We start from the raw sequence: 27,612 nt of genomic DNA on the forward strand, positions 1-27,612 counted from the left end.
ATTGATGGGCGTGTCCGGTCCATATCTTTGTCATTCATGCATGGATTTTAAAATAACTACGCATGAATGTGTTGCACAGTAAGACGACGTGTCGCGCGCAAGACCCAGCTCCGTAGGTCAAAGGTCCTAAACTCTAACATTGGCTATAACTACTCATTCAAAGTGCCATCGGGGGCATATGTCATCCTATGGAGACAGCTCTTGTTTATCAATGGAAAGGTTGTAAAACAAGCAATCTATTAATAACTTTGAATTATTATTTCGAAGTAAAATGGATTAATTATGAACACTTTACTTACAGTGTTTTTTCTAAAAAGTTTGAACATCGCTATGCCGCTATTAAAATCATAGGTCATTTAAAATGGTAATTCATTTTAGAAAGATAATTGCACAAGAAAATATGAAAATCGTAAACATTTCAAAACTTTTTGATTTTTTAAAACCCTTAAATAAATGAAAAAGTTATTAAAAATTTCGATCCCATACATAAACAATGTAAAACCAATTGTTTTGCCAACCACAAGATAAACAGGTGTTAATGCGTGACGTCACGGCGATCTCTCCTATACAACACAAATTTTATTTACTGTCGATATGGCATAACAACCCCCCCCCCCCCCCCCCCCCAAATTTTTCATTCCTTTTTATACGCACGAAGGGATGTATTATGTTATGGTCCCGGTGTCCGTCTGTCTGTCCGTCTTTTAGCAATTTCGTGTCCGCTCTGTAACTCTTGAACCCCTTGAAGGATTTCAAAGAAACGACACAAATGTTCACCACACCAAGACGACGTGCAGAGCGCATGTTTTGGATGTCTCATTTCAAGGTCAAGGTCACACTTAAGGGTCAAAGGTCATATGAGTGTGTTTCGTGTCCGCTCTGTAACTCTTGAACTGCTTGAAGGATTTCAAAGAAACTTGGCACAAATGTTCATCACACTGATATGACGTGCAAAGCGCTTGTTTCGGATGACTAGCTTCAAGATCAAGGTCACACTTAGGAGTGAAAGGTCATATATGATTTTGCTGTGTCCGCTTTGTAACTTTTGAACTGCTTGAAGGATTTCAAAGAAACTTGGCACAAATGTTCACCACACTGAGGCGACGTGCAGAGTGCATGCTTTGGGATGACTCGCTTCAAGGTCAAGGTCACACTTAGGGGTCAAAGGTCATATATGATTTTGCTTTGTGTATATTGCTCAGCATTGCAGTGGTCTTGTTTTTATTTGGCAAAATACCTTTTTGTTCTCTTACAATATTTTTTTTTTTTGAATTACTTCCCTTTTTTGTTACTATGAATAGTTTATTTTGAAACTTTTTTATTATTAGCAGTAGGGAAAAACTGAGACCACTTTACTCGCGAAACCCGCCCGCTTAGCTCAGTAGGTAAGAGCGTTGGTCTACGGATCGCGGGGTCGTGAGTTCGATCCTCGGGCGGGGCGTATGTTCTCCGTGACTATTTGATAAACGACATTGTGTCTGAAATCATTAGTCCTCCACCTCTGATTCATGTGGGGAAGTTGGCAGTTACTTGCGGAGGACAGGTTTGTACTGGTACAGAATCCAGGAACACTGGTTAGGTTAACTGCCCGCCGTTACATGACTGAAATACTGTTGAAAAACGGCGTTAAACCCAAAACAAACAAACAAAACTTTACTCGGAACCACTTCACCCAGGACCTTCAAACTTCACCTGCTGATAGTACTTATTGAGTACACCACCCCTACTAACTTTGGGGTCACCAGGTCAAAGGTCAAGGTGCTGCGGGGGCATTTGTCACCATTAGTGACAGCTCTTGTTTTTTCAAACCTTCCATGAATATTCATCAACATGCAAAGTATGTTGTTTTCTTTGATGGGGATATTATGAACATTACATTTTCTGATATCGAAAAAAATAGTTTAAGTAGCAGATTTGAATATAATTTCAGAATTGCCAATAGCAAAGCAGACAGCAGTACAAGCTCCTGTAATACCAGTCCATGCAGAACTTAGGAAAACGCAGAACAGGGAACAGTCTTTAATTGAAACAACTGTCGTAAAGACAGCAACGAGAAAAAAGACAGACAGCATTGAGTCACCTTCTGAGCCAAAAATAAGAAAGATTGACAATACTGTATCCCCTGTTGAACTGAAAGCAAGAATGCCAGACAGTAGTGTGTCACCAGTAGCACAATCAACGAGGACGAATGCCAGCATTGAGACAGCTGTCACACCAGTTGTTCAAAGTACACGAAAGGCAGCCAACTTAGAATCACCAGTTAGACCACTGACAAAAAGGTCTACTAGCATTGAGTCACCAAGTAAACCAGTAATCAGAAAGACTGCAAATGATGATTCACCAGTCACACCAATTGTTGATAAAACAGCAATAAAGAGAAAGATAAATGAACCACCAGTATCTGAGAGTCGAAGGTCGAGACGAGAAATAAAAAAGCCAAGGAGGTTTAGCCCAGATAGTTCACCTCCCAAATCAGTAACTGTAAAGACTGATCCAGAGAGTCCAAAGGCAGATACTGTTGCTGAAGTGGTGGAGACTGTTGATGAGAATCAACTAGAAACCCCCAGGAGAACAAAATCAAGAGGAAAGGCACTGACAGAAAGTACTGAAGTTGTTAGTTCCCCAAAGAAAATTTTACTGGAGACCCCAAAAACAAGAAGCGCTAGAAACACAAGGGCCACACAGAATTTTCCTGAAAAAGATGTGTCAAAAAACATTAGATCGAAAGGCGAATCACCAGAAGACCAAAAGGAGGAAGTAACGGAAGACCAAAAGACTGTAAAAGTGAAAGAGAAAGTCAAAGCTAAGGTTTCTGTTATGAGTAAGGGTAGAATACGAGTAAAGAAAGTTCCAAAAGAGCTCAGTAGTCAGAATACTGCAGATTCAATACATACAGAAAATTTACAGGGAAATATAGATGAAACAGAGAAAGATGTAGAAATGGAAGATGAAGAATTAAATGATGACAAGAAAAAATCTGAAGGAAGCAAACAGATTGAGATTGTTGAGGAAGATGGTGATGAAGATTTGGCAGATAAGTTCGATGATGATGATGATGATGATGATGACTATGACGATGATGAAATGGATGTTGAGGAATCAGAAGACATGAGAGTAATCATTCTGAAAGATGAAATTGAAAGTATGGAAGCTGTTGAAGTAGAAAAAGGATTTGCCTGTTCTCTTTGTGATGCAAAATTTCCGAATAAAAGCAAGTGTGTTCAACATGGACAGAAGAGTAATTGTTACAATAAATGTGAACTATGTGGTAAATTATACAAGAAAAAAGACCAGGAAGAATATAAGCACCATGCAGAACAGCACAAGAAAAATGAAAAATTTCCTTGTACAACTTGCAAGAAGGTTTTCTTTAGTGATGAGCATTTGAAAATTCATTTACGGAGTCATAAGAAAGAAATGTTAACCAGCTGCACTTTGTGTAGAGAGAAGTTTTACACATGGTTTCATTATGCCTCGCATATGGTGCATAAACATGGGGAGTGTAATATGTTTACATGTGATGTGTGTAGTGCTAAGTTTGCAAGTATCAACTTTTTGAAGAGTGAAATGAAAGTTGATGGAAAGTTATCCTACTTTAAATGCATCATGTGTAGTAATTAGTCAATTAAAACTTAGTTAAACAAGGATGAAAAGACAAATGGCTATAAATTTCTGGGAAGCCTTAATGGCAAATATAAAACCGTAAACCTTTTGCTACAGACTGCCTGTAACCTTGGAAGCCATCTGGCTCAGAAAGCCACTTATTTCATGTAAATTTTATTCAAGAATTTGCAGCATATTTATACCTGTAGGTAAAGCCACTTGCATATAACAACTTGGCTCTTACAAGATTGGTCTTTGTAGACAGGATTTTTACTGACCAATACCACCTTATTTTGTTGGCCTTCTCATCCCCTACAGCTAACTAAGTCACCTATTTAGTGTTCATTTTTAATTCTTTTTTTGTTTCAGTCACAAATATTTTGAAGATAAACAAATCAGATGATATTAGTCAGTGAAACTTATTCTTTTAACTTAAATAGACTTATGAAGCTATGATCATAGTACATGAACAACTGCTGCTAGAGAAAAGAATAAGATTAAACTTGCAAAAATTCAAAATACTACTATCTGACTTCTCTAAAATTTAATTGTTCACTAATTTTCAAAGTTGCCTGACAATTCACTGACCTTTAAAAAGAAATCCAAACTTTTTAAGGTTGGTGGCAATGCTGTGTACAATTGTGTAAGAGCCATTTCTAAATTTGATGGGTCTTTTCTGGGAGCGGACAGTCTGTCACAGTTATCCACGTTCTTTAAAAAATTCAAAAATGCTTGTTTTATTTATATGTTCTGAAACAATACAACATGTAAAATTGAATACTAAAATGGAAGTATTTATTGAAATTGAGTTTTTATATTTATTAAGTACATTCTACAAGTACATCCTTTGTATTTATTGACTGCAGTTTTAACTGTATCCAGACAGCTTGAGTTTAATAATGTAATCTGTTTGCTTGATGAGATGAAGAACACAAAACAGTGATCACTTTTTGATTGTGGGGGATTTTTTTAAGTTTCTAGAAAATGTACACAGTATTTGCAGGAACATAATTGCAGTACTGAGTATAACAAATAGGATATTTATGGAAAAATACAGTTTCTACCCAAAAATTGTTTTGTGTTATTGGCATTGATATAAAATTAAGACCTTTAACAATATACATGCGTAAAAAGCAGAGTGGGCAAGTCTGTCCCTTAAATTCTGTCAAAAGTGCTTTCAGTTTTTATAAATGTATTCACATGATAGAATTTTTCTCTGGAATTAGCCCACGAGTAAAGTTGAACCTGACCTTTGAAATTAAACTCTTAGAATGGTTGGTACTTTCTTACTGATACATTGAAGATGAAGGCTGTACATAAACCAATATGCAAAAGCAGTACATTCTGAGGCGCCTTTGGATATTGTTGGAATTGTTTATAACTTATTTGTTCATACTTTACATTTGTTATAAATTCTGAAAAATACTGGGTTATTCAGTAAAACCTTGGTCTGGCCCAATGATCACAAAACATCTTTTGCAATTTAGATATAAATGACACATAAATAAGGTTTCATTAGCCAAGACTGAAAATGTTTTGAGCACACCAGGCTATGTTCTTTTTTTTCTCTGATGTTGTAAATGTATGAATAATGCATGTCCACAAAATGGCAGGATGTTACTGTTTTACTTGTTGGTCATATTTGAATGAAGGGATAAATAAAAACTGTTACCAGTTCACATTTTCTTTTTTTTTATTTTCACAACCATTTAGTTGAACACAAAGACAGTAGTGGAATATTATTGTATATTTCATATATACATGGAATGTTATTTTATTTTTGATAAATATATTTGATTTAGTAAGATTTTATTAGTACAAGATATGATGGCACACATTGCTCACCTGACTCGAATGGGAAAAGTATTATTTGGCAGAAGACCTCTACACAATGCTTTATGCCAAATTTCTAGGCCTTGAGATCTTTGAAGTTTTTCCAATATAAGTCTTTGTAAAAAAGAGTTACCCCATGAGCACTGCCAACTTGACCTAGGGGGCAAGATCTTAACAAACTTGGTAGATTACCCCTAGACAATGTTACACACTGAAAGTCTTTGCTCTGAGTCTTGCAGCTTCAGACAAGGTTTTCCTATCTTGTCTGTAAAACGAGTAGCATCTGGGCAGGTCAAGTCAACTCTCAATGTGTGAGATTTGAAAACAAAGCATGCCTAAGTAGCTCACCTGACCTTGAATATACATAATATGACACACTGAATCATGAATGGTAATTTCTTGTTTAGCATACAAAAACAAAACATGTCAAGTACCCCTATTTGAACAAATTTGTGTGAGGACACCTAACAAGTCCCATGGGGATTCATCAAGCAGTTCATGAAAAGCCATTTATAGGTTTTTCTAATTTTAGCTCTAATGGACCAAAGTTCCCCCATTTGGAAAGAGTGCTTTACAATGCTGTTACATGATGATCCATAAATCCATTCATGAGAAGTTGTTTAAAGGTTTTTCCATGTTTACCTCTAGGGGCTAAGTGCCCCTTCTGAACAAAACAGAGGAAATCACAATGATGCAACAGACCAAATTTGATGAAAATCCATCAAACTGTTCATGAGAAGTATGTTTACAGGTTTTTATTTGTTAATATCAGACAGTCCCTACAAGGAGAGCCAAGTGCCCCTATATGAACAAAATTGGGAGTGGACTTACAAAAATACAACAGGCCAGTATGATGAAGATTCAGCAAGTGGTTCATGAGAAGTTGTTAAAAGGTTTTTCTATGTTTGGCCTTTGTGGCCCCTGAAAGGGGCCAATTACCCCCATTTGAACAAAAGCTTGGAGAGAGGACCTCTTACAATGATGCAACAAACCCAAGTTTGAGGAGTTAAAGGGGCCAAGTGCCCTCATTTGCAACAATCTGAGAGGGGACTTTGTCCAGATACTACAGATTACAAATTTGAGCACAGAATTTATAATAACTGGTTAAATAAATCACTAAAGTTCTGTAAACGAACCCAAGATGTTGATCAGGTGGCTCTGTTTTTGCTGGTAAACATTTGTGTACATATAAAGAAGGCATGCTTCAAAACATACATGTGATTTTTTTGCAGAAATAATACTGATGCTCTCTGCTTTAAAAATTTATGGTATTATGTAACCAAAACATCACACTGAAAAAGAAACAAAACAAGATTTACATAGTGATTTCATGGAGACAAATGTTCTGACCACTTTTCATTAAGATTGGACCAAAATGAAGGTCATAGTTATGGGACTTGCTGCTATCAACTAGTTTTATAACCCCGAAGACACGTGAAGTTTCAAATCAATATCTGCATTAGTTTTGGAGATAGTAACTTGCATGTAAAACTTTAACCAAAATTTTCTAAGTCCAAAAGGGGGCATAATTTGCTCAAAATACATGTCAGAGTTATGGGACTTGACCCAGAGGTTGGTAATTGACCTAGAAAAAGAAAAAATAAGTTTCAAAGCTATATGCCTTTAATTGATGGCTGTATGTACTTGCATGCAAAAACTTAACCAAGGTGTGACGCCGACGCCGATGCCAGGGTGAGTAGAATAGCTAGACTATTCTTCGAATAGTCGAGCTCAAAACGAATGTCCTGTTGATTTTGGTCTGATAAAGCATGCATGGTATAAGCTCAAGGCGTTTGGATCCTTTGGAGCTATATATATATATATATATATATATATATGAAAACAGAATGACGATAACATTTTATATTTTTCATTTTCTGAAAATTTTTCCCATTATAGCTCAAGTTTTCGCACATGTTTAATGTTTTCTTGAGTATGTTACAATATATAGAATACATACTTATACTATTCATGAAAAAGATGCAAAACAAGTTATCACAGTCATATAACATTAACGTCTGTTTGGTACAACAAAACAGGTGTTTTCACTTGGGACTTGCGTGGTCTATGACAACTGAAATTTAAATGAACTATTCAGGTACAAATCACACCATTGCATACATTAAACTATAGACTGTTATTGGTACCTGAAATTTATTTTAATGAAGCTAAGAAGTACATGGGCACCAGTAAATATGAACGGTGGATTTGATTAGATACCTCAAGTTTTTTTTTATTTGCATATTACTTGGCATAAATGTAGACCACACCAAGTGAAAGCACCCATTAAAAATATGTAAGTATCAGTCTTGGTACTGTAACTGCATAGGTACAATACCTTTAAAATAAAATACTAGTCTCTCAACAAACATACACTTTTATAAATCTTTTTTTCTCAAAAAAAATATATTTGAGTACTAATACAACAGTTATATCTAACTTAAAATTTCATTCATTCATCAGAAATTTAATGTTACATTTTAACAACATATCTGAAAATCCAATGCATGTTTATCACACACAACAGAAACATCACTGAAAGACAAAAAAATGCCACAATATAAAAACGAAAATCAAACTGAAACATGGATAGTTCAGAAATTAAGGGTTGACTAGTCAATTTTATACCATTTACCTGGAGAAAAATTCTTTCTGTAACTAAATATATAATTATTTATATTGTTCATTTGACAATTTGTTAAATAATGCTTACTCAATTTCATGGGCGTAATTTAGATTTGGCAAAATTTTTAACTGCTGTCAGCTATTCCATGAGGACATTATTTTGTGTATTTTAAATCTTCAGAATAAACTAAATGTTAATTTTATTATTTTTGTCTGTTTGACTGTTAAGGTTTTTTAATATCATGGATTGGTGCCACCACAAAACACTTTAAAATCATATAATTTTACAAGGCTAAAAGTTGGCAATATTTGAAATTCAAATTAGTTAGTATGGTAGAAAATTTGAGGTATATGGCCATCTTCAACATACCAGTATCTAAAGTGTATTATAAAAATATTATTAACAAGTAAGTATTTACTTCTTTAGTTAGTAAACAGAGCAAATATTTATCTAGAAGACTTCTGATTTTATAGTAGTCCCCCAAAGAGTAATGATATTCTCAAGAGTCGAGAGTTACCTTGAGGAAAAACGCAACAATTTCATTTATTTTCAATGTCATTAAATATAAACAAATCAATAAAGGGATAAGCTGAATGGCAGATGAATAAAACATAAACTAAAATATCAACAAAATATAACTACAAGATCACAGAAATAATAACCCACTAATAAAAATGAAGACCTGCTTCGAAATAAAAACAAAAAAAAAGTATAATCTGATGTATACAGTTGTAGCAGATTCTTATTCTGTCTAAATATAGCTATTATTTAGCATTATCTAACAGTTCTCCTTTGCCATTCCAATTATATATTATGAAACAGTTACAAATTGAACATACATATGCTAAAAATAAATATAACAACTATCTGGTGAAATAAATAGCAAATAAAATCTATGGTAATAATAAAATTAATGTATTCCAATGAAAAAATGTAATCTTTTCTTTGCCACTTCTTTGATTTTTGGGAAAATAAAAATAAACTTGATATGTACATATAAGAAAAGCCTGTTGCAAAGATTTTTCCCAGATGCTAAGATAATTTCAGAATGGATAACTTAAATCTGTGAGTATTACTTCCTGTTACACAAAGTGTTCTTTTGTTCCTCACAATGCTGGCAAAGTGTGTAGCAGAAATTTGGTCCTCAAATATTTTCCATTTTGTCTTTTTTTTTTTTTTTGTAAAGCAGCATAAAATATTTGAACTCTTCATACACCTGACGGTGCTCAAGGATATCTTACTCGTTTTCTGCTCACAAAAAGAAAACTTTTATTTATTTCCACTGTGATTGGATTGACCAGTTTTTTTTCTAGTTTACACACCTAAAAACTACACTAATAACACAGTAATTATGTCTACTGGCCCCTTTTTATGTGTATGAGTTTATCATGAGAAGAAAAAAGTGTTTAACAGAATCATTGCAAACACAGCTTTTTTCACTTTAATTATTTTTTATCAAAACTACACAAGAGATGCATCTAAAAGCATTTCTCATTGACGTAACACCACTTTCACAATAAGGTACATTTTCTAATGAACTGGTGCAAGCATTAAATTGAGCAAAAAAAGCCGACTTTAGAGTATTCTGGCCAAAGAATAGAAAGAAAAACATCAGCTTGAACAAACAAAATTAAAATGACTGCCTTAAAACGTCTAGCAGCTGAAAAGGGAACTGTACATATCAAAGCAGACATGCTAAATGAGCTCTCAGTGAAAAGTTGCTAAAAATATATTCGGATATACGACTCACATTTCCACATTGGTAAGAATATTAGGGCTGAGAACATGAAGATTAAGAGAACACAAACATCACAAAAAGCAATATCGTACAAAATCATGCACCAAAGAAAATAATACTCTTCAATTATCCTTGAATATCTGTAATTACTAACTTTAAATATGGACGGAATAAATAGTAATATAAGCTTCCTTCATCGCAACAGCCAGCCTTAAGCAGTTATTTTCACTGTGAGTTTCACCTATATCGGCACAATAGCATATCCCACGGTTCCAATATGGGTATACAGAGGCAGGCAATGACTGTTTTATTATATATACCTTAACACAATAATGCATGTTTCTAGTAATGGCATGCCAATAAATATTTATAGTACACTTTTTCTGTTAATGGCATGGGTTTCATGCTTTTGTCCTATTCAATTTTGTACAGGTATAGACTATCTTAATTATCAATACTGTTCAAACTTCAAAGCAGATATTCATTAGTCCTTCAGAAATAAAGAAAACATTCATTTTTAAAGTTGAGATTTTTTTACCCATACATATGTATATATATATACATGTATATATATAAGTGTGAAGACATTCCCTATTGACGTGTCATGGACAAGCTTAAACATGATCAGAAAATTTTACAAAATTTGTCGCCTAAACAAGTATGGAAAGTTTTATTACTATGCTCTATGACTGTCATTTGAGTCTGTGCATTATTATACAAGCATGCATATTATTTGACATGTCTGTAACAAAAGGGCAATACAGATTTTTTTTTCCCATAATGCACCACACAATACAGCCATTGATTTCTCAAGGTAGAATATGCTAGAATATATATCATGTAAATGGTAGTATACAGGACCTTGATTTTTTCATTAAAAACATAATTCATGCTGCAAAGATTTAAAAGAGATTCTACAATAAATATTTATGCTATACAGAATTTTCCCATCTGTTTTACTGGTGCTGGAAAAACTCATCTTACACCCCTGGGTGCCATGATTTTTTTAAGAAATGTGTAAATTCATATGCTCTTGTAATAAAATAGTACTTAAAGAGAAGCAGATTTTTTTCCTATTATTTAAAGAATACGGTATGCAAGAAAAAGAGAAAGTGCAGATGGAAATATCTGGCTCTTAGGGTTAGCTGTTTTTGCATAAACTCGGCAGTCTCGTTACTGCCGAAATAGCTACCCTCAAGCCAGATATTTCCATCCGCACCTTTTATCAGTGATTCTTATACTCTTTATCCAGTAACAAGCAATCGTAATAATATATAACATATAAAAAGATTACCGGTAGTTTAATAAATGCAACTGTGTAGATCAACTTCACTTACAAGATGTACATTCTTCAACAGTAACATTTTTCATATAAAGTGAACAATTTTGTTTAATATACAGTAATTTTGTAAATCTCCTTACAGCATAAATGGCAACATTTTTAACCCTTACCATGCTGGACACGACTGATTCTGCCCTTGTGACCAGTGTAGACCAAGATCAGCCTGCACATCCGTGCAGTCTGATCATGGTCTGCACTGTTCACTATTCAGTTAGTAAATAATCAGTAAACATCCCTTAAATTATAAATGGTACTGCCTAAATTGGAAGATGGACCAGTCCATTACAGAAATTTAGCATGGTAAGGGTTAATAGAATTCATATAAAATCACAGTAAAATGCTGTGGACACTCATTTGTGAAACTGTTTCTGTGTGTAACAACTAATACAGTTTGACATATTAAATATGAGAAGCAACAATTTAAATGCCAAAGCAGTTGTAATCTATACTTTTTACCTGCTTAATACAATTCAAACTTAATACATTGTATTCAGTAAATGCAAATACCAATAAATATATAATTACAAACTTGAAACAGGAATGAAAATTTCAAAACTTTAGTTCATGTTGTTGAATCTTGCTGTTGAAACTATACCAGTAACTCAAATTTATTTTACACAGGGACATGATCCAGATTAAAACAAAATCTATTAGAAGATCCTTCAGAAACACAACACAACCAAGCAAAATGAAAACAAACTGTTTGACCAAGTCTGTTTAACTTGCATTGTATGAATATACTTTTTTTTATCATTTTAATACATAGTTATGCTGAAGTTAAGACATGACTTTCTCATAGTTTTTCATCCAAAAATGATAATTTATTGAAATGAATATCATATTTTCAACAGAAATTTAATTATGTCATGGAATTCACCTAACTTAATCTGTGTACCAGTATTGCAGGTTGGGTGATATTTGCAATGGTTTATTTTCAAAGCTCATGTAAATTATTTCACTTTTCTGTGATATGGGTAACATTTCATCAATTTGCGGATCAATTCTAGTCTAGACAAATGGATATTGGTCTGTAAATCTGTCTACTTCTTTGTATAGCCAGAAAAAAAGTGTATAAAGCATGTCTGAACTATGTGAAATGTGACCTGTGCAACCATTAATATAGTCTGGATATGTATTTCAAAAAACGTAAATCATTACAGCGTTGATTCTTCAGGACAGGTCCTTCCAATCTCCTGTAAATAACTGTACAAAATTTGAATACGGTAATTCCAGCCTGTATCAGTGTGTGTTCTGGACAGCAATATGAAATTAAGTGCTTCATCACAGTGATTATGCATTGACGAGACAAAGTTTGTGCACCACATGAATCGTGCCAGCTTTAAATCTGGATTTCTGTGTTCCTTAATAAGATAAAAGTACTATGTTTTTTACTACTCCAGTCCGAAGCCCTCTGCATTCTGTATGGCCAAGATAATTTTATTTCTCAGTTGTTTCTTGCTTTTATATGCAGGCAAAACTAGTTGGTTGAAACACGTATGAGCCATCGGTAACCTACAAAATCAACAGAAGAAATTAACAGCTTATTCATTAATTCATCAAAATTAACTGACTGCTTACTTATTTATAAAAACTGTTTATTCACTTATTTGTCCGAAAAATTCACATCAAATATTTTATCTCATTTGTAAACAAATTAATCTCATAATAACAAAGTTGTAACTGAAGACATCACTGCATAAAGCTAGTTTTAACAGAACTCGTTATATAAATCGCCAGTCCATTAATTGTGCTCTATGACCAGTCTATATTTAACACACGTTTACTGGGCTAGTAAGTCTAAAAATTAATAGTAAAACTGTAAAAATTTATTTTTGATGTCGTGTAATAAAACTCTCCTGCATGGCTTGCCGATCAATAGTCCAATCTATTGCACACGGTCTGAAGGATTGAGAGCCAATTGATCTTTTGGACCTGGGACAATAGTTAAGGATACTAACCTACAAACCATACAGTAAGTGTACATTATCCTCATCTACCAATTTATCACTGTCTGGCTACATTTTAAATTTAAGTGCGACATCTCATATTGTTAGCTGTGCCCCACAAAGGAGAGGATGGGGTGGTGGTCATAAAATTAGAGATTTGCCCATGTTTGTATAGTTGGAAAAATCTATTTTCTATTCTCATACATCACCAAACTGATTCAAACATTCAGAAATGCTCCCCACTGATGTGTACACAGAAGAGGACATAACTCTCAGAGTTAAGGTTTTTTCACACTTTATGGACGACTACCAGTTTAAGGAATTACTAATGTCTAAAGGACACATCTTGAGCTTTGATGTATTTAACAACTTACAAATCAGTATCTTCAGTCCGAGAGATTTTAAAAGTCATCTCGGCCATTCCTCCTATAGGGATACGATCACTTCCTGTCGTGAAAAGCAGGAACAACTTCTGTAACTGGATCGGCAGACTCAATACAACATCCCAGAAATACCTGTTTATTATAATTTCACATTTAATCAGCATTTCTAGCTAATGTTTCCAACGCAATAGCTTTTACAGAAAAAAAAACACAATTATTTTACTTTTTTTTTCTATTTACACACAACTAAAATTTGGTATCTTAAACATGTTCATCTTGCAAAATCGCATAGTGGTGAAGGGTACTTGACTTCCTATCAGTCCAATTCTATTACATCTTGCTGTGTCGAAGTAAAAAGTTTTACCTGCATAAAGGCCTGATCATGCATTGCAAGTATAAAATATATAAAAACTACAAAAATAATCCATTTTAAACTGATAAATGTAAATGCCAAGTCTACATGTATATGATGCTATTGCAGTATATTTAATGAAACATCAAGTATTACTTTTAAGATGAAGTTTGGTTATCTTGAAGTAACACAATTGGTCTCTTAGAATTCGAGACCACGTTTCAACAGTATCTTCATTAAATAATTTGTCCTATATCTCAACAAGACAGTAAGAGACCAAAACTGCCAATAAAAATTTATATGGTCCTTTTTGACATAACAAAAATGAAAAACATATTACTTGATAGTGGGATCCAGATTATGGTAGCCATCGTAAACTGTAACTTTCTTCAGATCTTTCATGTCCAATTTTGGATTTCCACATACCAGCATCTCTATCTCCTCCGGCCGCAACATCTGTGAGAAGAAATATTACATCGAAGGTGTGTAAGTGGCTACTTTTGTATAGAAATTTCTTGTCTTTATCAGAGACTGTATGTCCAAGTCCAAAGTCTATATTATCTAATTCTATAGAGGAAACATTCATCTAACCCAGGGATCAAACTTACTACCTCTAGAATACACATCAGTTCCTATTTTAGACCAAAGTTTAGCAAAATTTAAAAACAGTTTATTAACAGTCATGTAAGCTTTACTTACTAATTCTTATGTAATGATATCATAATTAGCTAATAGATCTAATATTTGATTGTTTCCCAATGGAATGGTTTCAAACTTAAATCGTGATTTAAGAATACTTACAATGAGAGCATTTGATGCACACACCATATGAAAACCGTGGTAAAATGCTTTAAACTGGTTATAAACAGACTTGTTCAACACCCAGTCTACATACAGATCTACATATTCTGTAAAATAAAGGACAAGTCTAAGCTTGCAGAAAAGTCAAGAAATATTTGTAAACTTGTTAATTATTAAAGCTGCAGGCCTCCAGATATAATAATTGTCAAATTTAAAAAATATCTCATGTAGTTAGTAAATCCAATAGAATGTCATTATTAAGTGTTTCCATACATTTTAGAAACTTGTTATCCCAAAGAACACCCTTTTAGTCAATAATACAATATATACATGTAGAAAATAAATTCTGTGAAAAGATCCTTCGAAGGCATAGAATGCAACTTAGCAACATAATTATAGCAGTCTCAGTTTGAGTCTGTTCATGAGAAGTAATGAAGTATGCAACACTCCTCATACCTCCTAGCACCAGCATAAGCAGAATTCTATCATTATAGTAAAAATAAATTCACTCAATGATCTCAAAGGACCAGAAAATATAACAACACTGAGTCCAAGTATGGGGAGACTTTTTACAGCCTCTACTTGGTACTTACAGACACTCTAAAGTGTTAGTCACAGTACTGAAGTTTGATTTAAAATAGAAGAAATTTACCTGTATACATTAATAAACAATTTAGATAACACTGGTTTACCATTTTCCACATCTAATTCAATTTACTGCTTTAAACTTTTTTGAAATTTTCATGCTGATATAGAGGCACTCCCCTTTAAAAAGGACTATTACTTTCATTCAAGTAATCAGTTTATAAGATATTTATTGTCTGCAGGTCATTACTGAAAAATGCGTCTTTTTTTTTTTTCATTTTAAAATATTCAAATAGGGTAGCAACCTGAAGGAGTTGATTTTTAGCCATGGATGTAAAAAGGAAATTCAATCCTTCAAATATACTTGTGTCTAAATATAACATAATCAGAGGCAAAAATAGATGATTTTTTACACATAAATGAGTTTCAAACAATACATAAGAAGAAATACACATGAAAATTCACCTTTTCTGTTTTCACTAGTGACTGGTATATTAGCACCATCTGGCTTCAGATCAAAAGTCTTTGTATGGCCATAGTGATCCTGAGACATCTACAATATGTAAATGTTTCTTTAATTAGGTCTAATATGTCATTTCTCATTACTCCAAGTTAGGCTGATAAACTGATTTAAAACAGTAGCTTTCGTGATACCATATTCAATATCACTACCTGACTTTTTATATAAATCTCTGGTCAGTAGTTTGTGCTATTGACCAGGCTACAATTATACAACACAGCTTTTTGGGGTAATGGAGACAAAAATAGAGAAATAAGAATTTGGCATTTATTTCTTATATCATGGCATGAAGGGGGAGCAGTGGTCTAGTGGTTAAGGTGTCATGGCTCAACTTGGGGGTCCTAGGTTCGAGCCCTACTGGGGTCAGAATCACGCCTTCTCTTAGGACACCAGTACTGGTTTTTCTAGGAAGCAGATTAGAGAGTGGTTCAAATAAGCTTGAAGCTTTCATCACAAACATGCTAAAGTAAATTTGTATAAACAAAACTGTGTTATGGAACACTTACTATTATAGTCGGTTCAAAAGCACCTAGAGTGCTTATGTTGTATTGTTACTTGTCTTGCCGACTCAAAATAAAATTTATCTTACCTACTCTTGTCTTATTGAATGGCTTGTCGTCAAAAGTATTAGCCCTCAGTATTTCAAACCATAGCTAGCCTGCTCGCTTAGCTCAATAGGGAGAGGGCAGATCTACCAATAGCAGGGTCGTGAGTTGGATCCTCAGGCGAGGCGCATGTTCTCCCTGATGGCTGATAAAAGACATTGTGCCTGCAATCATTTTTCCTCCACCTCTGATACATGTGGGGAAGTTGGCAGTTACTTGTGGAGAACAGGTTTGTACTGGTACAGAATCAAAGAACACAGGTTAGGTTAACTGCCTGCAGATACTTACCTGAAATACTGTTGAAAAATGGTGCAGAACCCAAAACAAACAAACAAATATTCTGAGTTTTACCTGAAAGCTCATACAGAAATCTTCTTCCACATCCCCTGTATAATCTAGCAGATCTTGTAGACCTTTTGCAACTTCCTGTGAAGTAAACAGAACTTTTCTAAAAACAAAACTCTACCATTCTATCACATACTTATTCATACAAGTTAAATTTCTAAAAGTTCTAACACAAAACATATTCTGAAAAAGTACAAATATAAATAATAATAAATAATAAATAGCAATTATTACATACAAGTTTCTATTCCCCGTTACGTTACACTGGTACCGGAAACGTCAATATTTTTCCATACACTGACGCCTGAATTTCGTATCGGGTGCGTGACGTAATTCAGTGTCTGTTCTTGCACTATTTTTTTCTATTTAGTTCAGTATTGTCAATCCTATTCAGGCTATTAAACAAATTTATGATATTTACATTATATTTATACATGTAGATGTGTATGTAATAAAAAGGTTATTATCTTTGCATCGGGAAATATGCACTCGTTCTTCAGCGGAGGAATATTGCGCTCCTAAAGTCGCGCAATATTTCCTCTGAGAACTTGTGCATATTTCCCGATACAAAGCTAATAACCTATAAATATTAGTGGTTTGCCAAAACTGAATACAGAAATGTTTTTAATGCACACTTGTTCATTAGTGTAAATAAAGATATGTCTATTGTGAAAAGCGAAGAACAAAACTTCTACTGATGTGTTAAAAAGGATGGATTGCAATTATATTGAACACATAATCTGTTGTAATGACCTTCATAATGCAAACATGCATTTTAACAAAAATATGTGTTGCCATCTTATATGAATTTTGGCACATTTCACCTATATCCTGATACTGGTGAACAATAGCTACAGTTAAGACAACATACTAAACTATTCAACACCCAAGTCGATCAAAGACCATAACTTGGCAAGACTTATAAAACTGAGTTACTCTATATAGTATTACAATTTCTTACAAACTAGAATTTTATAATGGCTATGAAAACAATCTAGTTATGAAAGTACATTTGATGAGAAGGATGTCTTGTGTGAACTTTTAATCCAATAAGTGTAATTTTTACTGAGGTAGATGTTGATAGTTGCATGCAAACAATATACCATATTTTTTAAAGTTGAAAAAGGGCCACTGTTTTACAATAAATTCAATCAAAATCAAGAGTTATCTAGCTTGGTTATGATGACTTGAAAGTACTGTGTGAAGTTTTGTTCCAATATATACAGGTGTTACTGAAATACAGATTGATAGTTGCACACAAAACTTGAACCAATTTTTCTTAAGTTGAACAAGAGCCGTCCATAAGACAGCACACTCGACTTTTCTCAGTGCTTGACTCTGAATTAGAGCTTTGCCAGTAAAAACTTCATAAAACTTTAACCAAACTATTCTAAGTTAAAAAGGGACATAACTCTGTCAAAATTCAAATAAGAGTTATGGGGATTTTTCTCCTGGTGTAGATTTTGATAGTAAGTTTCAAGTCAATAGCTTTGATAGTAACAGACATATCTGACTTTATCAAAAACTTTAACTAAGGGTGATGCCAACACTGCGGCGAGTGCAATAGCTCTACTTTCTCTTCGAAAAGTTGAGCTAAAAAATGATCATAATTTGTACCAATTCAATCAAGAGGTATTTAATTTGTTGTTGTTTTTCAGCGGTCTGATAACTTGGTAGCATTGTATGAAGTTTCCATCCAATACAATTTAATAGAATAATTATTACTGAGACACAGCATGATGGTGGCATTCAAATTTGGGCCATAATTTATATTAAATTCAACCACGAGTTACCTAACCTGGTTACATGTACTTTATTGGATTGATGACTGGGAAGCATTTTGTTAAATTTCAATCCAGTGTAATTAGATAGTTTGATGGAAATTTGCAGGTAAAATTTTAACCAAATTTTCTAAAAAGGACCATAATTTACATTTAATTTATATTCAACCAAGAGTTATTTAACTTAATTATGTCTGAGGACTAGGAACCTTTGTGGGATGTTTCAATTTAATGCAAGTAATGGCTACTGAAACAGGACCTTGTACACAAAACTTTCACCAAGTTGCAATGCCAATGTATGTTATTGTTTCTGAGGTATGAACTTCTATGCAAAACTTTCACCAAGTTGTAATGCCAATGCATGTTATTGTTTCTGAGGTATGAACTTCTATGCAAAACTTTCACCAAGTTGCAATGAAAATGCATGTTATTGTTTCTGAGGTATGAACTTCTATGCAAAACTTTCACCAAGTTGCAATGCCAATGGCAATGGTGATGCCAACGTCCACGTGTGTAGAATAGGATCCATTTAGCTAATACAGAAATTGGCATAAAAACGTATCATTTTCCATTATGAATCATTTATATCATTTATAGTCAGATCTTCAATAAAGGCAAAAGCTGTGAAATCCTCAATATTTGTGGGGGCATTACATGTATTTTCATAGAATTTGCATTTAGGAAAATCCTTAAAATAAATCTCACTGAACAAGTCCCACTCATTTTTATTCAAAAACCGAAATCCACAAATACACTTCCCCACAACATAGCCATTTTTGCCCAAACAATGAAATTTCAAGCCAACAAAATTAATTTCACATTAATTTAATACTTACTGGCTGAACTCTTTTGAGATCCTTCAATGTAAGACTAGCGACACCAACTTGTGCTCGTGGATTGTTGAAGGGCACCACAGGGGGACTCAGTAACTTCTTGTAGCAACATGGTGGGAATCTCAGATCCAAATTAATACTGTTATAAACTGCTAATCCCATTAACTAATTTTGTAGTTAAGAAGTCAATTTTGGTACAAAAGGTGAAAGAACTTACAATTTTATTTCAGGAAAAGAAGAAAAATCAAGTCGTAAATTTAAAGCTGATCTTCATATCATAGCTTGAAGTTTGTCTGAGGTATATATAGCCTGGATTAAATGCACTATTTTCAAGGAATGTAGGAGCACAGTACAGTTTCAAGGAAAGGGACAATAAGACCACTTTGAGATCATAGTAACAGGGATTTCTGGGATTTTTTTTTGGGGGGGGGGGGGGGGCAAGAAAGTAAGCATAACATAATTTGAGGAATAGAGAATACAGAGACTGTTTGAAGGCCCTTTTACATTATTAAGCAAGGTAGATCACTCTGAAGAATACTGACATGGAGAATTATATATATATATATATATATATATATATATATATGTGTGTGTCGAGGGCAGTGCTTCAGAAATTCGGAAAACTTTTATCAATGCTACCCCACACCAGGACTCTAGGCAAGGATACAACTCCGACTAGATTGAACTCCTGATAATCTTCACGGTGCATTGTAGAAAACCAATAACATCCTGCCACTTTATTGTATGTAAACATACCTGTTAATGTATAAAATCAAATCACTTATTCATGAGCAAATGATCACTAAAATCTAAATAGTTATATATTCATGTAGCAGGACAGACATAGGTAATGATGAGTAGCAAATTTATGTTGCATGAGTAATATAAAAATTAAAATTAATAAACCAAAGTACTCTTTCAAATTACTTATAGCTATAAACCAAATTCCTACAGCCAGGCAGAAGAAATGTATCCCATTATTTTAAATAGATAAGGAGGAAATCAATTACAGCCAAACATTAAACACAACATTATGGACTAATCATTTATAGATCATGGAAGTTTCACATGTTTGGCATGTTAGCGGTCTTGTTAGCTCATAAATTTACTTTGTCAGTAAATTCTATATCAAAGTTTTACATCTGCTTGCTCTTTCAAACTGAGGCAATAATTGTTTTCATTCTAAACAAATGATTTACTGAGAAAACAAGATTTATTTCTACAATTTTGTCAAAAAGCAATTAAACACACCATTTCAAAATTCTGTAACTTGCATAACCATTAGTAAATAATGTATTACTCTGCCATGCTGTCATTATGTGTGACCAAATACATTTTTATGCATTATATTCAAGACATGGGACCTCCATGGCCAAGTTGTTACACCAGTGACTTCGAATTGCTTGCCTATAATCCATGAGGTTTCAAAACCTTTTCATGTGAGGAAGTTGTCCAGTTCACATGTAAAATATATATGTTTCAACCCAAGTGCCCACCCATGTTTAAAATAATGTAAGAGGGGCACCTGGGATCTTCCTCCACCGTAAAAAGTTGTAAGGCACCATATATGATTTGAATATTTCTAAAAATGGACTAAATACAACTGTGTCTGTTCCAGTATTCCTTCAGTGCATTCAATGCTTCTAAAGGACATTCTTAGAGATTTTATCCTGTGTCACTGTGACATAAAACTCAACAAGATAAACAACAAAATCATCAAGGCACTTGAAAAATGTTTTTAATGAAAACACCAGAACAGCTTTTGTTTTTATTTAATTTAACTACTACTTCATATATTCCAAACAAATATCCATGTAAACACCTTACTACAATGTAACAACAGTCCTTCTTTAGTTTAAACAAGAGGACCATGATGGTCCTGAATCGCTCACCTATCCCCACATGACCCAGTGTTGAACTGAATATGACGTCGTTATTTCCATTATTTGACACAGTGACCTGGTTTTTGAGCACATGTGACCTAGATATCATCAAGATAAAAAATTCTGACCAATTTTCATGAAGATCCATTGAAAATTATGACCTCCAGAGAGGTCACAAGGTTTTTCTATTATTTGACCTAATGACCTAGTTTTTGAAGGCATGTGACCCACTTTTGAACCTGACCTAGATATCATCAAGGTGAACATTCTCACCAATTTTCATGAAGATCTCATGAAAAATATGGCCTCTAGAGAGGTCACAAGGTTTTTCTGTTTTTCGATCTACTGACCTAGTTTTTGAACGCACATGACCCAGTTTTGAACATGACCTAGGTAACATCAAGGTGAACACTCTCACCAATTTTCATGAAGATCCATTGAGAAATCTGGCCTCTAGAGAGGTCACAAGGTTTTTCTATTTTTAGACCTACTGACCTGGTTTTTGATCGCATGTGACCCAGTTTCAAATTTAAACTAGATATCATCAAGGTGAACATTCTGATCAATTTTCATGAAGATCCATTGAAAAATATGGCCTTTAGAGAGGTCACAATGTTTTTCTATTTTTAGACCTACTGACCTAGTTATTGACTGCACGTGACCCAGTTTCGAACTTGATCTAGATATCATCAAGGTGAACATTTTGACTAATTTTCATGAAGATCCATTGAGAAATATGGCCTCTAGAGAGGTCACAAGATTTTTCTATTTTTACACCTACTGACCTAGTTTTTGACCTAGCTATCATCAAGATGAACATTCTGACCAACTTTCATAAAGATCCAATGAAAAATGTGACCTCTAGAGTGGTCACAAGCAAAAATTTACGCACGCACGGATGGATGGACGGATGACGGACGCCACGCGATCACAAAAGTTCACCTTGTCACTTTGTGACAGGTGAGCTAAAAAACCTTCTAATTTGCAAAAAAAAGACTTCTTGATTTTCACTGCTGTATATTCATGTTGTTAATGGTAAACAGCTATCAACATTTTAGCAAGACAAAAACCTAACTAAATGATCTTTATAAATGCCAATGACTGTGAGCTGACTTTGTATCATAAGTTGGGCAAAGATGAACAAAATATACCATAGTTTTCATTAAATATCTTCTTAATAAGAAGCAGGAACCATTCCTTGGTAAGGCCACCCATATCTAAGCCTGGTTCCCCAGCAAAAGTGACCTTCAACTTCTTCTTCAAGTCATGCTGTTTCTTCGCAATCTGATGAAAGAAAAATTTGATTTCAAAATGTATATCCCCATTTTGAAATGAGATTCCAAAGATAATTTATTAAGGTGTGTCATAATATAGCTTTCAGATTCTTCTTAAAGGAAGACCTGTGGTAAAGTAAAGACTGATTGGTCCATCAAATCTGTAACAGACATTTTTTTATAAGTTCTGGCTTTGTTATGCAAGACTGTGATAGAATTTCTGATTCATTTTAAAGGTCTCTAAAAGTGGTAGAATGATCTATCTGCTGAGATATCCTTGAAACTGACATTTTTATGGCCAAACCAGCCATCCATACCTCTATTCTGAGAGGGAAAGTTTGTCTTATAAAACTTACAAACTATGACACTACCAAACAAACCCAAAAAAGAAACACAAACCTCATTTAAGGAGTCAGAAACCAGATTTTCCCGCCGAACAGTCAGGTTAAAGAACAGCATTCCAACATCTGGCAACTGGCGCCTCTGCACCTTCGCAACCAGGCTTCTCTGAAATATAAATATTATGGAAAAATAGTTCTACTTTCAAATCTGCTTCAAATACTTTTTCAGGAAGATAGCTATTCCTTCTGAATTACTCAATTACTGTAAAATGATTTAATTTCGTGGACATGAAATTTCGGGGTTTTGGACAAAACGGCAATTTTGTGGGGATATGAATTTGTGGATTTCAACTTTTTAAATTTCATGGATTGATTCAACCACGAAATCCACGAAAATTAGTCCCCCATGAATATTAATGATTTCACAGTATACAGTTGAAACTCGCTTATCCAAAAATTGCAGATATCTTGACAATATTTTCAAATCCTGTCCCTGAAATATGTCCACAAAATATCATTTTAGGTCAAATTTCAGTTATCTCAAAATAAAATGCTTGATCCCTTGGTTTTCAAGATAACGAGTTTCAACTGTATATAATTTCCTGCAATAAACACTTAAAAGATAGGTACAGGCTGAACTAACACATCATGTAACTCAAGCAAGCTATTGCATAAAAATAGCTATAAAACTATACAGACTACGTATTCTTGCCTACCATGTGGGGAAAGACCTAAAGGCTATCTAGGAAGGAGATCACCTTATCTTTTCCCAAGTGAAAAGATAAACTACACTTGCGCATACTGATGTCATACTTTGACATCGTATTATGATGTCCTAGTGTATGAGCAATTTTTTTATTTATATCTTTTGAAAATATTGCAATAATATCAATGGTATGCAAGAAGAATGATCTAAAATGACTGCCTGAGTAAGACATGTGTTTTCCCAACCCTTGAAGGGAATATCTACAGAAATAGAACAAAAACAGGAGGTATATTTTTGTGTATCATATCACTAACCAGGCAAAACATATTAAATATTTCTTTATGTCAGGTTTTTTATTGGATTATTTTCGACAACTTTGTGTGGAAGAAAGGGGCACATGTACATACCCTGGCCATGAGAATCATCTGTTGCTCCGAGTCTCGTTGTAATATTGTTCTCTTTGCTGTAATACTGAGGATAAATGGATACTGACAAAATGAAAATCTGAAAATAAACATTATACAAGATTGATGTAAGAATTGATATCATCAATATCTCAGCAGAGCTTTAGCTATTCAGAATTAGGCTTTCCTTTCAGTTTTGTTCATACCTTTAAACAAACTAGAAAAATTTTACCGGAAAAGGTTACTTAAATTGCCTTTTAATAAAAAAAGTTATTTTTCTGAAGAAGTAAGTAAATTTAAGCCTGACAGCAGTTTTGAAAAAAAAAGAATTATACACCCTGAGAAATTTTTAACCAATACTAGTGAGAAATATGCATTCTGAAGCCAGCTACTTAACCATATTGGCTTCTTACAAAATCTGAAATATTAGTTTCGTAAATAAATTTCAAACTGCCTTGGAACTGATTTTTTCCTACAAAAAACTTTTGCACCCTGAAAACCTCTATAAAATATATATTCCTCTGGTGAAGATCTTATCTTATCATAAAGGGTCTAACCATACTACGAGTAATATCAGATTGTCTGTTATGTGCCATATGAAAGTGTTGACAGTATGCACTTACCCTCCACTAGAGTTTGGATCTTGCCATGCTAGATACTCCTGCATAAGGTCAAGGTTATCCAAGGCCATATTGTAAAACTCCATGTGTGACACTAAGGGTGGTTGGCACAAATTGTTGGCAGCATCTGCAATAAAGAAAACACTACATATTACTTGTACTACATACATTGTTACAGGTCATATACCAGTATATTAACCCATACTTACAATCAAGAACTTGTACAAATGCTTCCACCAAGGCTGCTAAACTAAATCTACTACTTCATTTTTACAGTGGTTTGCTTCTGCCAGTTTTACCTACGCAACTGTTCCTTGTTCTGGACATAAAATATCAAAATTATCATACTTATTTAAGATCGACTTACTTAATAATGCCATAACTTTGGTACCACTCGGTATCCACCAACTACATTTCACCATTGGTGGTAGATCTTGTGGTTTCGGAGGGAACAAACGTATAGATATGAATGAGTTCAGTCTTTCCAACAATGCTTGTAACCTGTCCCCTGACAACCTGTAAAATTAATTTTAATGTGATTTTGGGGTGAACAATATAAATAAATAATTTTGAACATTGATTTTCAAGGATATGCTAAAATTCAGAGTAACAATCATTCAAGAAATATGATTTTTTTGCTGGCTTTACTGTTACACAGTTATTGGTCAAATGGCGACTTTCTAGCGTTGATATAGAGGTAGACACCAGGGGCCCCTATGTGCATTATTTCACCACGGGATGGCACCTTAGTAGAATCACCGACCTTCAGTAAGCCAGCTGAATGGCTTCCTCATGAAGAATTCAATGCCCTGAGTGAGGCTCAAACCCACATTGGTAAGGGGCAATTTAGAGTCAGCAATGTTAACCCCTCAGCCAAGGAGGTCCCCTCAATGAATATGTGTCTTCAATATTATTAATACACATTTACAGCAGTTTAAAAAAAATTCAATGACATGTTTTTGTTTGCCTTCTGTCAATATTGGCACACCCATGCAGCGTTCAATATTCTGTGATCTCATTCTTGCTTGAAGGTACAACAAGGGTTATTAGATATTTTTCAAAGAGAGGTTATTTTCTACTGTGGCATGTAATCAATTTTGCCAAGTGCAATGATGTTTCAAGTAGATCCAAAGACTTGCTAGAGAATTAATTTCCTATGAAATTTTTACTGGTCTAAGCACCCATTGCACTCTGTCAAAAATGTGTAACTGCTTTCTTCAACAACAAGCGGTGGTCTAGTGGTTAAGGTGTCAGCCACTCATCCCGGGGGTTGTGGGTTCAAGCCTTACTGGGATTGACCAAATTTTTCCATATGATACCAGTACAGGTTTTCTCAGGAACTGGACTCGAGAGTAGTTCAAATAAGATTGAAGCTTTCACCACAACTGTGCTAAAATAAATTAGTATAAACCAACAACATCTTCATATAATGACCAGTGTATTCACTATACCTTACTACTGGCTAGTGTAGTAATACCTCTTTAACCTTATAATAGCATACTGTTAAATCAATTTCATTCATGGAGGACTAATTTTTGTGGATTTCGGAGTTGCGTCAATCACAAAATTAAATCCAACAAGAGTGCCAGACTGTCACAAAATAGGCCCGTCATCAAACTTGGCCTAATTCAAGGGCCATAATCCAAGAGTGCCATGGGCGATTTGGCTGGTTATCGGACTTGGCCGAGATATTATGCCCACAAACATTGTCAGCAAGTCTGGTGAAGACCGGATGAAAACTGTTCAACTTAGACAGCGGACAAGGCTAAATTCACAGCTTTTGAGTAATTCAAGGGCCATATTCCAAGAGTGCCTAAGACGATTTGGCTGGTTATTGAACCTGGCCGAGATATTATGCCCACAAACATTGTCAGCAAGTTTGGTGAAGATCGGATGAAAACTGACTTAGAGAGTGGACAATGTTTGCTTTGGACGCTGACCCCCCGCCACCATGAATGCTCACATAATACACCCTGCTCTTTCAGAGACGGGCATATAAAAATGAACATTTCCATATAATTTAGAATTAAAAACTGAAATCCAAAATTCATATCTCCATGAAATAGCCATTTTTGCATAAACCACAAAATTTTATATCCACAAAATAAAATGATTTTACAGTACTAGGTCTACTTCCTCAACACACTTATCACCACAAAATTTTCAAGCAAAATATTATAGAAAAAACTGTTGCAAAATAACTTTCAATCAATCTAATTTTGTAGTTGAAGTTTGTTTCTGCAAGGAATGAAAGAAATTTATATCTGAAATGCATAATTGATAAATAACTCAACTTGCAACTGTTGAAAGTACTTTTAGACAAAAATATTCCACAACTTTAAGTTCGCAAACTAATCAGAACATTCCTGTAAAATACTGTGTATTTACTTACTTTCTCATCCAGTAGACTAGACCTATGATACTGTGTATTTACTTGCCTTCTCATCAAGTAATCTAGATAGTAATGACCATGCCTTGGATACTGTGCATTTACTTACTTTCACATCCACTAGACAAAATAATGATGATTATGCCTACAATACTGTGTATTTACTTACTTTCTCATCCACTAGACAAAATAGTGATGATTATGCCTACAATACTGTGTATTTACTTACTTTCTCATCCAATAGACTAGATAGTGATGATCATGGTCTGTTAGCGCAGCTATCTGTCGCAACAAGTGCGCAAATATCACATACGTTGATGAGCTCCCAAACTGGGGATTCTAAAATTACAAAAATATTTTGTAATGTCAACACTAAATTTTTTCAATCTTAACAGTTTAACACTATTTTCTGCTCCTCTTCTGTTGTATAATTTTACTTTAATCACCTTACAAAAAGGTATGGACTTCTTTCATATGAATTTCAAAATGAAATGAGTTTCACTTTTTTTTGTTTCAATACAGGAGTACACAGTAAACCTTTGTTCTGCCGACCTCCGATAATTTGAGCATCACCCTTTGTTCGAACTCATCATCATGTCTGGGCAAAATCTCTATATAATGTATATTGTTCAATGGCTTCAACTACTGATAACTTGCCTGTCCCATCGAGTTTGAGTGATCAAAGTTCTACACTGTCTTTCA

The 27,612-nt window shown here is 34.1% G+C and overlaps 2 protein-coding genes across 4 annotated transcripts in view; one reads left to right on the forward strand and one right to left on the reverse strand.

Annotated features, from left to right (window-relative positions):
* Nucleotides 1-5,282, forward strand: part of LOC123547489 (nucleoprotein TPR-like) — a 21,975-nt gene extending 16,693 nt beyond the window's left edge. For both annotated transcript variants that reach the window (XM_053551728.1, XM_053551729.1), the window contains exon 9: nt 1,931-5,282. In XM_053551728.1, the coding sequence (XP_053407703.1) occupies nt 1,931-3,621 (1,691 nt within the window). In that variant the 3' untranslated portion in view covers nt 3,622-5,282. The remainder of the gene's footprint in view (nt 1-1,930) is intronic.
* LOC123547490 (probable E3 ubiquitin-protein ligase HECTD2) overlaps nt 5,279-27,612 on the reverse strand; it is a 55,830-nt gene continuing 33,496 nt past the window's right edge. For both annotated transcript variants that reach the window (XM_045334641.2, XM_045334640.2), the window contains 14 exons: nt 27,140-27,249; nt 24,889-25,037; nt 24,525-24,648; nt 23,905-24,001; nt 22,850-22,957; nt 22,328-22,460; nt 19,961-20,049; nt 19,297-19,458; nt 16,686-16,760; nt 15,675-15,762; nt 14,625-14,731; nt 14,164-14,279; nt 13,463-13,603; nt 5,279-12,654 (listed from right to left, as the gene is read on the reverse strand). In XM_045334641.2, coding sequence (XP_045190576.1) covers nt 12,534-12,654; nt 13,463-13,603; nt 14,164-14,279; nt 14,625-14,731; nt 15,675-15,762; nt 16,686-16,760; nt 19,297-19,458; nt 19,961-20,049; nt 22,328-22,460; nt 22,850-22,957; nt 23,905-24,001; nt 24,525-24,648; nt 24,889-25,037; nt 27,140-27,249 — 1,620 coding nt within the window. In that variant the 3' untranslated portion in view covers nt 5,279-12,533. The remainder of the gene's footprint in view (nt 12,655-13,462; nt 13,604-14,163; nt 14,280-14,624; nt 14,732-15,674; nt 15,763-16,685; nt 16,761-19,296; nt 19,459-19,960; nt 20,050-22,327; nt 22,461-22,849; nt 22,958-23,904; nt 24,002-24,524; nt 24,649-24,888; nt 25,038-27,139; nt 27,250-27,612) is intronic.

Source organism: Mercenaria mercenaria, chromosome 9 (assembly GCF_021730395.1).
Source record: "Mercenaria mercenaria strain notata chromosome 9, MADL_Memer_1, whole genome shotgun sequence".
NCBI classification, from domain to species: domain Eukaryota; kingdom Metazoa; phylum Mollusca; class Bivalvia; order Venerida; family Veneridae; genus Mercenaria; species Mercenaria mercenaria.